The 14521-nt window shown below is 42.2% G+C and overlaps 2 protein-coding genes across 7 annotated transcripts; one reads left to right on the forward strand and one right to left on the reverse strand.

Moving 5' to 3' along the window:
* Window positions 1–866: 866 nt before the first annotated feature.
* Window positions 867–5068, reverse strand: ankrd29 (ankyrin repeat domain 29). 6 transcript variants are annotated; one of them, XM_034699967.1, is made up of 10 exons: window positions 4885–5068; window positions 4348–4458; window positions 3154–3252; window positions 2970–3068; window positions 2651–2749; window positions 2223–2321; window positions 2019–2117; window positions 1706–1801; window positions 1295–1439; window positions 867–1213 (listed from the first exon to the last, which is right to left on the reverse strand). In XM_034699967.1, exons 1-10 carry the CDS (start codon window positions 4894–4896, stop codon window positions 1209–1211), a joined length of 864 nt encoding a protein of 287 aa, XP_034555858.1. In that variant the 5' UTR covers window positions 4897–5068; the 3' UTR covers window positions 867–1208. The 6 variants fall into 6 exon arrangements, with proteins under 6 accessions (XP_034555858.1, XP_034555848.1, XP_034555865.1 ...); XM_034699957.1 differs by having other exon boundaries at window positions 1295–1393; window positions 4885–5067; XM_034699974.1 differs by lacking the exon at window positions 4348–4458 and having other exon boundaries at window positions 1295–1393; window positions 4885–5066.
* A 1691-nt stretch (window positions 5069–6759) lies between these two features.
* Window positions 6760–12484, forward strand: cts12 (cathepsin 12). The gene is made up of 9 exons (XM_034699946.1): window positions 6760–6807; window positions 6916–7248; window positions 9876–10021; window positions 10104–10223; window positions 10564–10728; window positions 10812–11033; window positions 11109–11277; window positions 11673–11778; window positions 11876–12484. The coding sequence occupies exons 2-9, from the start codon at window positions 7218–7220 to the stop codon at window positions 11973–11975; spliced, it is 1059 nt and encodes a 352-aa protein (XP_034555837.1). The 5' UTR covers window positions 6760–6807; window positions 6916–7217; the 3' UTR covers window positions 11976–12484.
* The last annotated feature ends 2037 nt before the right edge of the window (window positions 12485–14521 follow it).

A 14521-nucleotide genomic window follows, 5' to 3' on the forward strand; every position in this document is an offset into this window, starting at 1 on the left:
TATTTTGTATTTTAACTTTTACATGTTGGAAATAAAGTCATCAAATCAAATCAAATCAAATCAAACTGTCCACATCAGACACGACAGGAATAAAGAGCCTGTGACCTGCTGTTTCCTCTGCCAGCTGGACTGCTTTAGCACTCAGACCCTTTGTCTCTCCGCCGAGACAAAGGGTCAATCAATCAATCAACCAATCAACCAATCAATCAAGTTTTATTTATATAGCACCATTCATACAAACCAAAAACAATTCAAAGTGTTTTACAGACATTGAAAACAAGACAGAAGCAGAAATAAAATAATGGCAAGACATATAAAAAACAAAGATGGATTTTAAAATAGAGACTAATATGTGTAATTACAATAACTTAAAGCATCAAATTAACATTAAGAATAAACAGTTAAAATATATTTTTTAAAAAGGGTAAGTATAAGAGTTGAAGATAAAATAAAGGCTTAAAATATCAATAAAATTGAGTAGATAAATAATAAAAAACAGATAGTTATAAATTAATAAATAATAAAACAACGTTAAAATAAATACAGGGTCAGACCAGCACAGTAGTAACATGATCAGTAAACCATGTGGTGGTAGTTTTGGCGCTGTGGGCAGGTGTCAAGAGATGACGTGACTCCCCAAACCATCACAGCCTGCAGAAACTTCGCTCTGGACTTCAAACACCTCAGACTCTGAGCCTCTCTGCTCTTCCTCCTGACTCTAGGAACTTGATGTAAACATGAATGCTGCAGCATGTAGTCTATATTGAAGTGCAGACGGCATTTTCATATTCATCACAGCATGCATGTCTTTAAATAACTTGACCTGATCCTCCTATGTTAAATAAACACACAGCAACATTCTTTGGTTGAATATTTAGACTTTAAACTTTATTACATCCATTAAAAAGGAAAAGAAAAGTTGGCAAAATATCTAAAAACAGCACTTAGGGTCAAAAGAATGAGTTTACTGTAGAGGGTGAAGACGATGAAGCACAGCGAGGAGGAGTTTATTTCACACGGTGTTGCTGTAGGTTTAGTCCACTGGTTTAACACATTAGATTGACTTCAGTCTAAAGCGGGCTCCATGTGCAGGACACGTGGTTCTCCGTGCTACAGGAAGAACCCATCATCAACTGTCTCCGTTCATCAGTTTGGGATGTAGCAGTTTAAGGATGCGGTCGCTCTTTGTGAGATCTGCAGGGACTTCATTATTCTGCAGAAACACACAGGAGAATGTTTATTATTACTATGTTCTGTGTCTCGTCCTCTCCTTCGTTAAACCTCAGAGCCTCACCTTGTTGGGGAGCAGAGGGTCTGCGTTCGCCCCGAGCAGCAGCAGGATGGTTCGTAGGTTTCCTCCCATGACAGCAGCATGGAGGGCGGAAGAGCCGTTCTGGAGACGACAAGGATGAGAGGAGTGTTATTATCCTTATCCTGGGCTGAAATACATAAATAGTATCCAGTATCAATTATTATGATCATATAAGTTGTATTTTTGGATTGGAAAGCTGAAGAGAGACAGAAGATGGCTGGGAGTGGAACCAGCAACCACTGCGATCAGGACCCCTGCCTCTGCACATGGGGCACAATTAAACCACTAAGCCAACAGCGCCCCTATTCTGGGCTTTTGAGAGATACTTTGATCCCCTTTGTGCTAAAAGCTGATGGATGACATGTCGTGACATAAACAGGTGGCGTGGTTTACCTTGAGAAGGCCAAGCGACGGGGAGAACTTGAGCAGCTCCTCGATGACGCTGCTGTGTCCCTTTAAAGCTGCTTTGAATAACGCGGTGGTTCCGTCCTTTAAAGACAGCAGAGACAACATTCAACTATTTATATTAAACTTTATTACGTTCCTCCTCACACTGAAAGAGTGTCAACTGAAGATGTTTAAAGACTCTGGAGGGGACATTATGGCGATGGTCTAACGTTCAGATCTTAAACACTGGTCCTGTTTAAAATAAGAAGACTGAGTGACACCAGTCAAAAGTTCATTCTTCCTTCAGGTAAATGCATACCTGTCTGTCAGCGTCCCTGTCTGCACCACGTAACAGAAGCACCTTCACCACGTCACTGTGATCCATCTGAGCCGCCATCCACAAGGGGGCAGTGCCGTCCTGCAGCACACGAGAGGAAAGGAGGAAGAAGAGGAAAGGAGGTGAATCAGAGGTGAGCAGGGCTGAGGTAACCTGCAGGGAGGTTTTAAATATGGGAGTTATTACCTCCCTGGCCTGGTTCACCTTGGCACCAGACGAAAGCAGCTGACGAATCACAGTCACGTGACCCTCCTGAGCAGCCAGAAACAGAGCGGTGGCCCCGTCCTGAAATGAAAACACTCAGTTTACCTTCCTGCCTCTTCCATTATATCCACACTGAACAAGAAGAGGATGTTTGATATGTTCCTGCAGGTTTATGAGTGCTTTTGTTTTGCCTGAAGACTGACTCATCCTGCCAAATCTGAGCTAAGTGAGTCTGACTCAGCAGACTGCAGAAACCTGACCGGCTGGATTCCTGCTGAGTGCCTCTACCTCTAAACTGTAAGAGCTGCAGAGACAGATCTCTCTGGGCATCGGGCCGTGATGACTCTGTGATCATCTGTGACTCTAAATAAAGTTAATTAGACAGAGAGAGGCGGGATGTGTGTGTTTACATTCAGCTGGTCATGAACGTTGGCTCCGTTCTTCAGAAGGACGTCGACCACCTTGCAGTGTCCGTACTGCGAGGCGACGGTGAGAGCCGTGCCGCCATCCTGCCGCAGAAACACAAAGTTATGAGTGAGTTTCATCACTTTGAGTCACACACTGCAGAACGACGATTTCTTTCAAGCATCATCTCTGCGCTGTGACTCAAAGTCTGCAGCTCTCTCCATCACACACACACACACACACACACACACACACACACACACACACACACACACACACACACACACACACACAGGAGTAAAGACAGGCGTCACTGCAGCGTACCTTCGTCTGGAACTCTGTGGATGCTCCGAATTCAAACAGGAGCTTGATGATGTCGTGGTGTCCCTGCTGGGCGGCGAAGAACAGAGCAGTGGAGCCCGTCTGGACGAGAGGACAGAGAAACAACACCATAAAGCTGATCAACGTCTCTCTCTAACACCTAACATATCCAGCTCTCCCACCATACCTCTCTCTGGTAGTTGATGTCGGCTCCCTGCATGATCAGCTCTTTGACACAGTCGTAATAGCCGCTGTACGACGCCACCATCAGCGCCGTGGTCCCGTACTGCAAGAGAAACATGGAGACAGTTATTCAGCATCATTAACTGTGTTTACACCAAAATAAACCCAGAACCTTTAGTCCCAGGAACACAAGGGACTGAAAGGTTCCTACAGAGCCGACGTTGTGTGCATTTAGTCATGAGCACTACATATTTCTATGTCGGAGTGTTTGTTTCGCTCTGCAGTACTCTAACCAAACACTAGTTGGCAGCGTGATTTCCATGCTCTTCATATTGCCAGTTTCCGACCAATCTACATTCTCTGCTTGTTTGTGCACAGGCGACTTCAAACATGTGATCCAAGCTCATTATGCTGGAGTTGGAGAGCTGATAAATGTTGAGCAGCAGTTGGACCAATCACAGGGCTTGCAGTCTGCGTTGTTTCGATGCACATTTGCATGAGAAGATTCAGGGCTACGTGAACCTGAGGTGCTTACGACGTGTAAACCAGACCTAAGCAGCTATCGTTACAACAACATAACACATCCAGCGTTATTTACTGTTTTTATTTACCCTCCTTTTACCTGTTTTCCTTTCCTCTTGTAACTTTAAGAACAAACTGAAGTACCTTCTGTGTTCTTTCAAAATAAAAGCATGCATCACCAATAACATCTTTAGGAGGAAATCTTTCCTCTAAAGCTTGAACATTAACTGATTTACTTACACACCTGGAGAAATCATGAAACATTAGTACTGTGAGCATCATGCATCATGAATCGTATCATCACATCCTTAGCAAATGAGTCAAAGAGTCAACTGAATAGTGCAATCACTCAAACAATCAAAAACTGCAAGTCACCAGCACTTCCTCTGGGGCAGAGACATTTAGAGGATCAAATCAAGTCCCTGACGTTGGATTCAGACCCTGCTCCCTGTGGTGGATATGCAGCTTTGATAGTTTCAGTGCGATGATGATAAAAGTATTCACATGTTAGATGCAGACTTCATGGATAAGAGCAAACATGTGAGGCTTAGATGGATGATAAGACACCAAACACACACACATGCAGCACAGAGGTAAGTCTGTCTGTCTCCCTACCACAGGTGGATTATGGGTAAAGCGTGCAGCGGAGCAGCCAGGACATGCACAGCGTCCTCACACTGTCTCTGCAGTCTGCGTCCACTCGGCCGCTGTTCAGCAGCAGCTGCAGGAGAGCCAGGTTCCCCTTCCTCGCTGCCCAAAACACAGCATTAGCCAGGGGTGTTTCCTTCTGCAGGGTAAACACACACATCAGCCTCTGACCTCAGACCTCCATTATAGTCTTACACACACTCACAGTAAACAGCAGAGAGTCTGCAGGAGTCTGATCAGGTGTGACAGGTGATCAATCATCAGACAAACACTCTCTTTCAGACAGGATTATAGAGATTCACTGATCCCAAAGTGTGCAGTCTCAGAGGGACCACAACACGGATTATATATGGTTACATCTGCACGTGCAGGCAGAGCCAGACTCAGTTATTGCATTATGGTCCACAAACATCCAGTCTGACTCCAGCTCGAGCCGGATCCTGCAGTTAGATCCCCCTCGTCATTAGATGAAGCTGAACATGAGGAGGTTGCAGACCGCAGAAGGAAACCTGAGGTCTCACTGAGTCTGCGTCCTGGAGGAGCTGAGGATGAAAACACGGTTTACCTTAAACGACATCCTGCAGAGCTTCACGCGTGACTCATGTTTCACCTGCGCACGCGGTCATTAGAGGAGAGGCTGGTGTGCAGGATGAGTCTGGGTGTTGGCGGGTCGCGGACATAATAACAGACAGAAAGTTCGCTGAGCTCATCCTCTGCAGTCAGAGCTGCACTGAGGACACCGGCCGCTAGGTGGCGCTGCGGCGCGCACACACAGAGAATGATGATGACGATAAAGGAGCAGGGAGGGAGTTTAAAGGGGAAATATTATTCTCTTCATTCATGGGATGAATGTAGTCTCATATTTCTTTAGTTATTAAGATTCTTTAAATTATTTCATTCATCTAAATGAGTTTACAGAATATAAAGATGTCAGACTAAATCAGTGTTGAAGCTCATGTCCCCTCACAGGATGGGTCCTTTATGACATTTCAGTTTTTAAAGCTGACTGTAGGTTTGAACTACAGACCTCCATCTGAAGTATTTAACAAGCCAGGTGATAAGACTAAAATAAAATAGAGGAAATAAATACAAAAGTAAAACATTAGATCCTATAACCCCAAAGAGACATTTCATCTTCACATCTTGTATTGTTTAATTTAATATTAATTTCACAATAATTCATAATCTATCAGCAAACATCACATGAAAATAAAGATAAGAGGAGAGAACCCAAAATGAATACACGTGTGACCTTTGACCCCTCAGGTTTATCATGCGACCCTCCACAGGAGACTGATCTTCATTCCCTGGCTGACAAGTGCATTCACAAAATAATAATAATAATAATAATAATAATAATAATAATAATAATAATAATAATAATAATAATGATACTAATTAACTTAGTAATAATAACAATAATAATAATATAACAAATTATAATGATAATGATAATAATAATAATATCATAATAATAATAATAACTGTAAATATAAATAATAATAAATGCTATAATGGGGGGATATTACTTTAACCTAATAATTTATTATACTATTCGGGTTCTCCTGCTGGAGGGTTCTTGTTAAGTTTTAGTTCTTTTGCTGTCGGGTTCATAAGTTGTTTTTTCAACTCAATTCAATTTCAATTCAATTTGCTATATTGGCATTAACAAAGACATGTTGTTGCCAAAGCACATAAGTCATTTATTTATATTAGTCATAAGTTGTTTTGGGGTTAATCATGCTCTTGCGGTTCTGCTCTTATGTTGTGGCTCTTTTGCTATTGGGTTGTTATGGTGTTTGGGTTCTTGTTATTTTTTAATTCTTTGGCAATTGGGTTCTCATGATGTTTTGGGTTCTTCTGTTGGTTTCTTACCTTGTTTGGGTTCTTTTCCCATACGGTTCTTACATCATTTGTAAAAACCCTTGATTGTGTTCATTGGGTACTTCTGCATTTAGGTTCTTATGGTGTACATTTTTTGTTGTTGTTGGGTTCCAATTATGTTTTGGTTTATTATGATGTTTAGTTTTCTTTGCAGTTTTTTTTTCATTGTGTCGTGGTTCTTTTGCCATTGCGTTGTTATGGTGTTTGGGTTCTTCTTATGTTTGCATTCTTCTGCCTTTGGGTTCTCATGATATTTTGCTTTAATATATTGTGCTTGAATTTATTATGATATTTGGGTTCTTTTTATGTTTGAATATTTCTGCTGTTGGGCTCTTATGACTTATGGGTTATTTTTGTTGTTTAGGTTCTTGTCTTTTTTTCCAATGATGTTTTCGTTTGTCTGTCAGAGCTCTATGTAAACTCTTATCTTTTCTAAATAAAGTTTTTATTCTGATTATTTTAATTCAAGATATGAAACTTTAACAGTAGAAATGTTGTTTTTAGAATCAGCTCAGTTAAATAGTTTGCTCCACCTGCAGCAGCTCCACCTGTCCCACGCCGCTCTGACATTAATGCGTCAGTATTAACAGAGACAGAATCAGACGTGAGTCACAGGAAGTTCTTTTACTTTCTGCAGAACTTTTCCCTCATATTGTGATCACACTGCTCGTTTTGAAGGATCTGTAACGCTGCTCTTCTTCTATTTTTACAGACGTGTGCTGGCTCTGGGACTTTAAAAACACTCTCTGTGTACCTGCTCCAGCCCTGATTTGGAAAGTTTGATGTCAGGTGTTATGGTCTGATTATAAACCTGTAGTTGAAGGATTAAGGATATTGCAGCTTTAGCTCTCTGAGAGTGATTATGGAGGAGGAGCAGCGAAAGCATCTTATTTTTGTTGACTAATGTCCTGCTCAGCTGCTGGCAGACATGTTGATTTAGGGATTCAGTAAAATATAGACCAACCTGCAGAGAACTATAAAAGGAAAGAGGACGGAGCGTCTGAGAGGGAGAACATGGGCACAGATCAGAACCACACACATGCAGGTAAGATCAGGTGTTACAGATTATAGAGGGGTTATTTCAGACGGAGGGGTTTAAAAATATTAAAACAGAGAAAATTTGAAATGCTAAAAATAAATGTATGATTGTTTTATGTTTCTTGATGTTTTAGAATAATTTTAATTGATTCATTTTAGTTTCTGAGCTCCAACTCTATTGTGTAAAATTTGTGTCGTGATGCATCAACATAAGTCAACCATCTTAAGGAAATATTCAACTTCAAACATATTTTACATTTAACATTTTTTCCTGTATGGAATTAACTGTTTACACTAACAGAAGTTTATCACCAAAAATTAATAAATTAGAAATTAAAATTAAATAGATTCTTTTGTACTCAAGCAAACAGGAGTAGAAATTATTAAAAAAAATAATTCAGGTAATAAATAAGCGGGCCAGATATAACAGCTATTCATATGTAAAACAATTTGTTTTATGCTAAATTTAGTCCTTTTACTTTATATCAGAACATATTTAAGTCTAAAGAATGACTTTTTTTTAAACTAACAACAGGAACAGAAACGTTCATGTCCTGCTTTTACTAAAGAGAATAAATTGCTGTATTGGCACCAATGTTTTAAAGCTCCAGTGGGAAGTTTTTGACAGGTACTGAAATCGACTGAAACTAACAGATCTGTGTCTTTTTAAGCTAAACAGACCAAAACAGACCATAATAATCAAGACGGTCATTTATATCTGATATTTTTATTGTCTGTATGTAAGGAGTAAGACAAAAAGTTTGACTGCCAAAAGCAGTGAACACTCAGTAAAAGATACCATCAGCTGTCAAACAAGCAGGATGAGATATTCCGATAATGAACATTAATTACCCCAAATCACAGACAAGGTTGTCCAAAGGGGGCGCCAAAATGAACCCAGAGTTCCTCACAGGAGCCAAAAAAAACCAACCTAACTTGTTTTCTTCAGTGTGTTTGTTTATCATCAGTTGAAATAGTGTCCTTCATTAAGTATTTTTCTTAACCCTCCTGTGAGGAACTTCTGCTTTGTGTTGAATTTGGCGCCCCCTGTGGACAAAGAGGTACATCTGACCTCTTTGCTTATCTTGTCCTTTATGTGAGTAAATATGTTTTTTTTTCTTAAAAAAAAAAGTCCTCCTGCTGTCCTTTGACAATCCAACACATCACTTACACAATAAGTGATAAAAACCCATAATAACTTAAATATGAAATTATATTTTACAGATCATACAGAGACACTAATTTAAAGTTCAGTCTGTTTCACACAAAAACAGGAGCTTTAGAAAAAACAGGGAACATAAATAATAGACAGTGTAGACGGAGAAGCATCTTGGATATAATAAGTAAAATGATATTTATGAACCTCTGGGTCTTTTTTTTTTGGTGTGTGATATATTTAGCCACGAAAACATGACATCATCTGTTCGTTCAGAGAGATGAATGAGTTCACTCTTGGTGTAATTCGGAGGGCGAGACGTCTATAGTTTATTTGAGGTCCTTCTGATCACTGTTGTCTGAGTTAAGTTGTTTTTTTTAAGCAGCTGAATAAGAAGTAAAAACTGTATCTGTATCAGTTCCCTCACGTTATGATTTAAAAGTAGAGATTGTGTTACTTTTAGAGGAGCTAATAACCTGGGTGTAGATCATAATCTCCTCTGTGAATCGATCATGTTCTCACTGTGTATTTCTGAGGTTGTAGAGAATCCTGGATGTTTATACTCGGCAGTAAGAAGCTGAAGCAGGTGAAACAATGAAATGTTGATCTGTCTGAGGTTTAATCGCTGAGAGTAAACCAGAGCTGCAGTTTGTACCCTGTAATCCCAAACATGTCACACTGTCATTAAACCGCCTGATGTTGTCCTCGAGTTTACTCTGCTCAGCAGGACGAACAAAACAGCTCGACTGGGAGATTTTTAACCTGCTGGCATGAGGAGAGGAAGAGTTAGGGAGCTTCAGGGAGATCGAGATGTACAAACTGTGATAAGGACTTCATGATGCTGGAAAAGGGGGTCTGACTGTAGAGGGGTCTGACTGTAGAGGGGTCTGACTCCAGAGGGTCTGACTCCAGAGGGTCTGACTCTAGAGGGTCTGAATCCAGAGGGTCTAACTCAAAGGGTCTGACTCAAAGGGTCTGACTCTAGAGGGGTCTGACTCCAGAGGGTCTGTCTCCAGAGGGTCTGTATCCAGAGTGTCTGTTCCTAGAGGGTCTGACTCCAGTGGGTCTAATTCTAAGGGGGTCTCACTCTAGAGGGTCTGACTCCAAAAGGTTTGATTCCAGTGAGTCTGACTTTAGAAGATCTGACTTTAGAAGGTCTGACTCTAGAGGATTTGACTCTAGAGGGTCTGAGTCTGAGGGGGTCTGACTCCAGAGGGTCCGACTTCAGAGGCTCTGATTCTAGGGGATCTCACTCTAGAGGATCTGACTCAAGAGGGTCTGTCTCCAGAGTGTCTGTTCCTAGAGGGTCTGACTCCAGAGGGTCTAATTCTAAGGGGGTCTCGCTCTAGAGGGTCTGACTTTAGAAGGTCTGACTTTTGAAGGTCTGACCCTAGAGGATCTGACTCTAGAGGGTCTGATTCTAGAGGGTCGGACTACAAAAAGTCACACTTCAGAGGGTCTGACTCTCTTCTCTTCAGTCCAGCAGGCCAGCTTCCTGCTCAGAGCGGCTCTGCTCTCCGTCCTGTTGCTTGGCCCCCAGCAGGGAGCGTCGGACTCGGACGAGGACGTCCTGACGGAGTGGGAGATCTGGAAGCTCAGTAATGGAGTCAGCTACGATGAACTGGTGAGACCGGCTCCTCATGTGAACATTGATATTAATATACTGTGCTCTCATTGGCTGTGATGTGATGTTTGTCATTGTGCAGGACGACCTGCAGAGACGAGCCATCTGGGAGGAGAACAAACGGATCATCGAGAACAACAATCAGGGGTTCATGATGGGATGGAGGCCGTTCACCATGCTCATGAATAAATACGGAGACCTGGTGAGGATTTCCCTCCGACTTCATCTCAGCTCATCTCTCTAGCTGACACTGAGTGTTGATTTGAAATGATACAGATAAAGAAAGCTTTGACGGTTTGTTGCAATTAGGTAGTGACAGTATTCCTATCAGCCTCTCTGCAGGTCAAATTAACATTTTATTCCACCGTAAAGTCTCAACATTAGCCTGCTTTCCATCATAACTCACCCTAAACTCAACATTGTCAGTAACCACTTAGCTTAGCTTAGCCTGAAGACTGGAAACAGGTGATACTGGTGTCCAGAAGGTCGCTGCCCTCAACCATCTACCAGGAACTCTGCTGCTCTGTGTTCTTCATTTGTAGACCAGACAGGAGTACCAGGTGCTACAAGGCGCCATGATCGACGCCCAGTTTGTGAAGCGAGGGAAGACCGTCTCTGCTCAAAAGCTGCGAAACAACGCCCGGAAGTTTGACAGCTGGTTTGTGGACTACAGGACTCTGGGTTACGTGACTGAAGTGAAAGACCAGGTAAGAAACCGCTGAGCTCACCTTGAGATGGTTCCATCCAGTCTGAGTAGTGGACACCTTCAGATGTGCCGTGTTACTCACAGGGTTACTGCGGCTCCTGCTGGGCCTTCAGCACTACAGGGGCCATTGAGGGACAAGTCTTCAAGAGGACAGGCCAGCTGGTCTCTCTGAGCGAACAGAACCTGGTGGACTGCTCCAGAACCTACGGTACCTACGGCTGCAGCGGCGCCTGGATGGCCAACGCCTACGACTACGTGGTTAACAATGGGCTGATGTCGACCAGCTCGTACCCGTACACGTCTGCGGTGAGGCTCGGTCTGCGGTCAGGACGTTAAACTCTTCACTGTTTGGATCCTAACCTGTCTTTAACCTCTCTTCAGGACACTCAGCCGTGTTACTACGACAACAGACAGGCGGTCGCTCACATCAAGGACTACAGGTTCATCCCTAAAGGAGACGAGCAGGCGCTGGCTGACGCTGTGGCAACCATTGGACCAATCACAGTTGCCCTGGATGCAGATCATTCAAGCTTCCTGTTCTACAGCTCAGGTCTGTTATCTGAACATATCCTCCTCTATAGAAGCATTGTGCCTCCAATTCTGCCAAAATCTTTAAAATAATTCCCCCTGTAGAGTGTGTGCTAATAGAAAAATGAGCTATTCAGACCTAAACCTGTTTTTTGAACCAGGCTGTAAACATGTTAGTTTCTGCTGTAAAGATCGGCTTTTTGAATGGGTGTGTATGTGACTTCTTGAGCTTTTAGAGTCAGCCTTAAGTGGACACTCTAGGTACTGCAGTTTTTGGCACCTCTGCATCTGTTTCATTTCTCAAGACTGGAAGTTGCCACTTGGTTTTATATAATCTGACCGGTGTTCTGTCGAGTTTTGCTGCACATTTATGTAAGATTTCAGGAGATGTGTATCTTGGTATTTCTTCCTCTGCAGGGATTTACGAAGAGTCCAGTTGTAACCCGAACAACCTGAGCCACGCCGTGCTGCTGGTGGGGTACGGCTCAGAGGGAGGGAAGGACTACTGGATCATCAAAAACAGGTCTGAACAAACTTCTTCTGTAGCTACACTAGTCTTTCATGTTGGATCTGTAGAGGTGTTTATATCTGTTGTGATGTCTCTTCTCTTTTCTTCTTAGCTGGGGCTCCAGTTGGGGAGAAGGCGGCTACATGCGGATGATCCGTGACGGCTCGAATACGTGTGGCATCGCGAGCTACGCTTTATATCCTGTTATGTGATTCTGGATGCTAATGCTAACTCTGCTGATGGACTGCCATCAGGTCATTCCGTCACAGTCCTCGTTGTCTCTAAAGCACTCCTGTCGTCCGTGTTTTCTAAACTTTCCTGAGACTCTATTCTTTTGTTCAAAGACTCAAACCAGCCTTAAATAACTCACCGATTCTCTCAGGGATGAAGTCTTAACACGCCCCGCTCTGTTAGCCTTCAGACCTCACAGATTACAAAACAAGTTTCTATAATTAAAGACTGTTACTTTGACCCAAGCAGGCGCACACTCCTCCTTAAATTAATACAAAAATAAAATACAATAAGCTCAGAAGTGAAGCTGCACGCCCATAGAGGTCTGACCACAGCATCATTTAAAAAGGTAGAACTATGCAGGAGGTCGTCCGGCCCCCTGTGCAACCAGAGTCCAACGCTGCAGTATTACTTTAGCCTAAACCATTATCTCTCCGGTGAACATGACTGAGAAGGGTTTACAGTCACAGTTTGGGGCAGTGGTGTAGCTCTGTGGTTAAACATGCGCCCCATGGCTGTGTTCCTGCAGGCAGGCGGTCCAGATTTAACAACTACCATTGGCCTTTTGCAGCAAGTCATCCCCCACTCTCTCTTTCTGTTTCTCACTCTATCCACTGTTCTGTCTCTCAGTTAAGGTAAACATGCCCATAAATAATAGATAATAAATAAACCAAAAACAGTCACTGTCAGGTCAAGGAAAAGATCATAGTTTGACTAAAATACTCATCTGTCGACTTTGTTGATGTCAGATTAATCCCCTAGGTTGCTGCACAGCTGGGTAGAATAAAATCCATTTTATGATAGTTTAGAAGTTATTTTGTCTTTATGATATTCTGATGTTCAGTTTGAAAAATGATCACAAATCAGGGAAAACTTATCTGAAAACTTGCAGGTACTTGCAGCCACGCTGGAGATAAAGTTGTAAAGAGTATCTTCATGTGAATGATGATGCACAAACTCATATAACTAAATCATATAAAGTCTATATTTAATTAAAAATAGTTCAAAGACAACGTATCAGATGTTGAAACTGAAGAATGTTCTTTAAAGTTCATCACTGTATCCACAAACTCAGGTTCAAACTGAACCATGCAAAGAGGAAACCGTATATAAACCTGATCCAGAACCACAGAGACTTCTTTGGATCTGAGCCTGTTTAAGATGGACAGAGGGGAAGTGGAAAACTGTCCTGTGGTCTGGGGATCATAAGAATCCATGGCATGGGTAGCTTCCACATCTGTGAAGGCTCCATTAATGCTGAACAATACATACAGGTTTAGGAGCAACATATGCTGCCATCCAGACAATGACGTCTTCAGGAAGACCTTACATATTTCACCAAGACAAGGCCAAACCACATTCTGCATGGATTACAACAGCATGGCTCTGTAGTAGAAGAGTCCAGGTGCTGAACTGGCCTGCCTGCAGTCCTGACTAGTCCCCCATTGAAAACATTAAATACGACAAAAGAGACCCTTAACTGTTGAGCAGCTGAAATCCTCTATCAGGGAAGAATGGGACAACATTTCACTTTAAAGTCCAGAACCTGGTCTCCTGGGTTCACCAACATTTACAGACTGTTGTTCAAAGAAGAGCTTATGAACACAACGTAAACACCAAGTCTCAAACCATGTTTTAGTTTCAACATTAGATATGTTGTCTTTACACTACTTTCAATCAAACCAGGCTCCTTGATAAGGATCAAAACAACATCTTCAGAAGACACCTCTTTAGTAGTCTGGAGGGTTTGCCAAAGAATGTCAGGAAGGATCTCCATGCTTCATTAGATTTCCTTTCAGCTATTTTCTGGCTCAGGTTGATCAGTACGTCTCCAATAAAAGCTACAAGTTTTCCACCCGACTGACAAGCTTTCCAGAACCCGGCCAAGTGAGGGCAGAACCGAGACATGTGCACCAGTGTTGTATCGACAACTGTGGGGTTTATTTGTGGAAACATGCATAAGAATGTCAGAGAACACAACATACGCATGTACTATTTACTTTGTCCACAGGGGGCGCTACAATCAACACAAACTGAAAGTTCCTCACTGGAGCTTTAAAAAATCATCAAGTCAAAATGAGAACGTCGACATCAAAGTACAGAGAAGCTCTAGAGCTGCTGTGACTTAAAACCTGATCTTGACTTTTTAGGGTGTTAGCTCATTAGCTTGTTAGCTCATTAGCTTGTTAGCTCTTGAGGTGTCCTGACATCAACAGGGTTATGTTACACCTTTTCGTGTTATCGTCACTCATAGCTACAGTTTCTTCCGATCTATAAGATACAAAATCCTGCTGAAACACAAGTTATAATTCATCACCAAAATGCAATACTATTAATTTTGTAAACTTTTATACCACATAAAACAAATCAAGGTGCACTTACACTCAGAAGAAACTGAATGATCTTTTTTTAACCCCTCAGACTGAAAACTTTCTCATGTTATCCCAGTTTGTTGTTCTCAGTAGACAGGAAAGAGAGAGGATGTGTTTCGAGGTACTGATGGTGTTTTTTGTGGACATGCATTCAA

This window comes from Notolabrus celidotus, chromosome 2, assembly GCF_009762535.1.
Source record: "Notolabrus celidotus isolate fNotCel1 chromosome 2, fNotCel1.pri, whole genome shotgun sequence".
Lineage (NCBI taxonomy): Eukaryota > Metazoa > Chordata > Actinopteri > Labriformes > Labridae > Notolabrus > Notolabrus celidotus.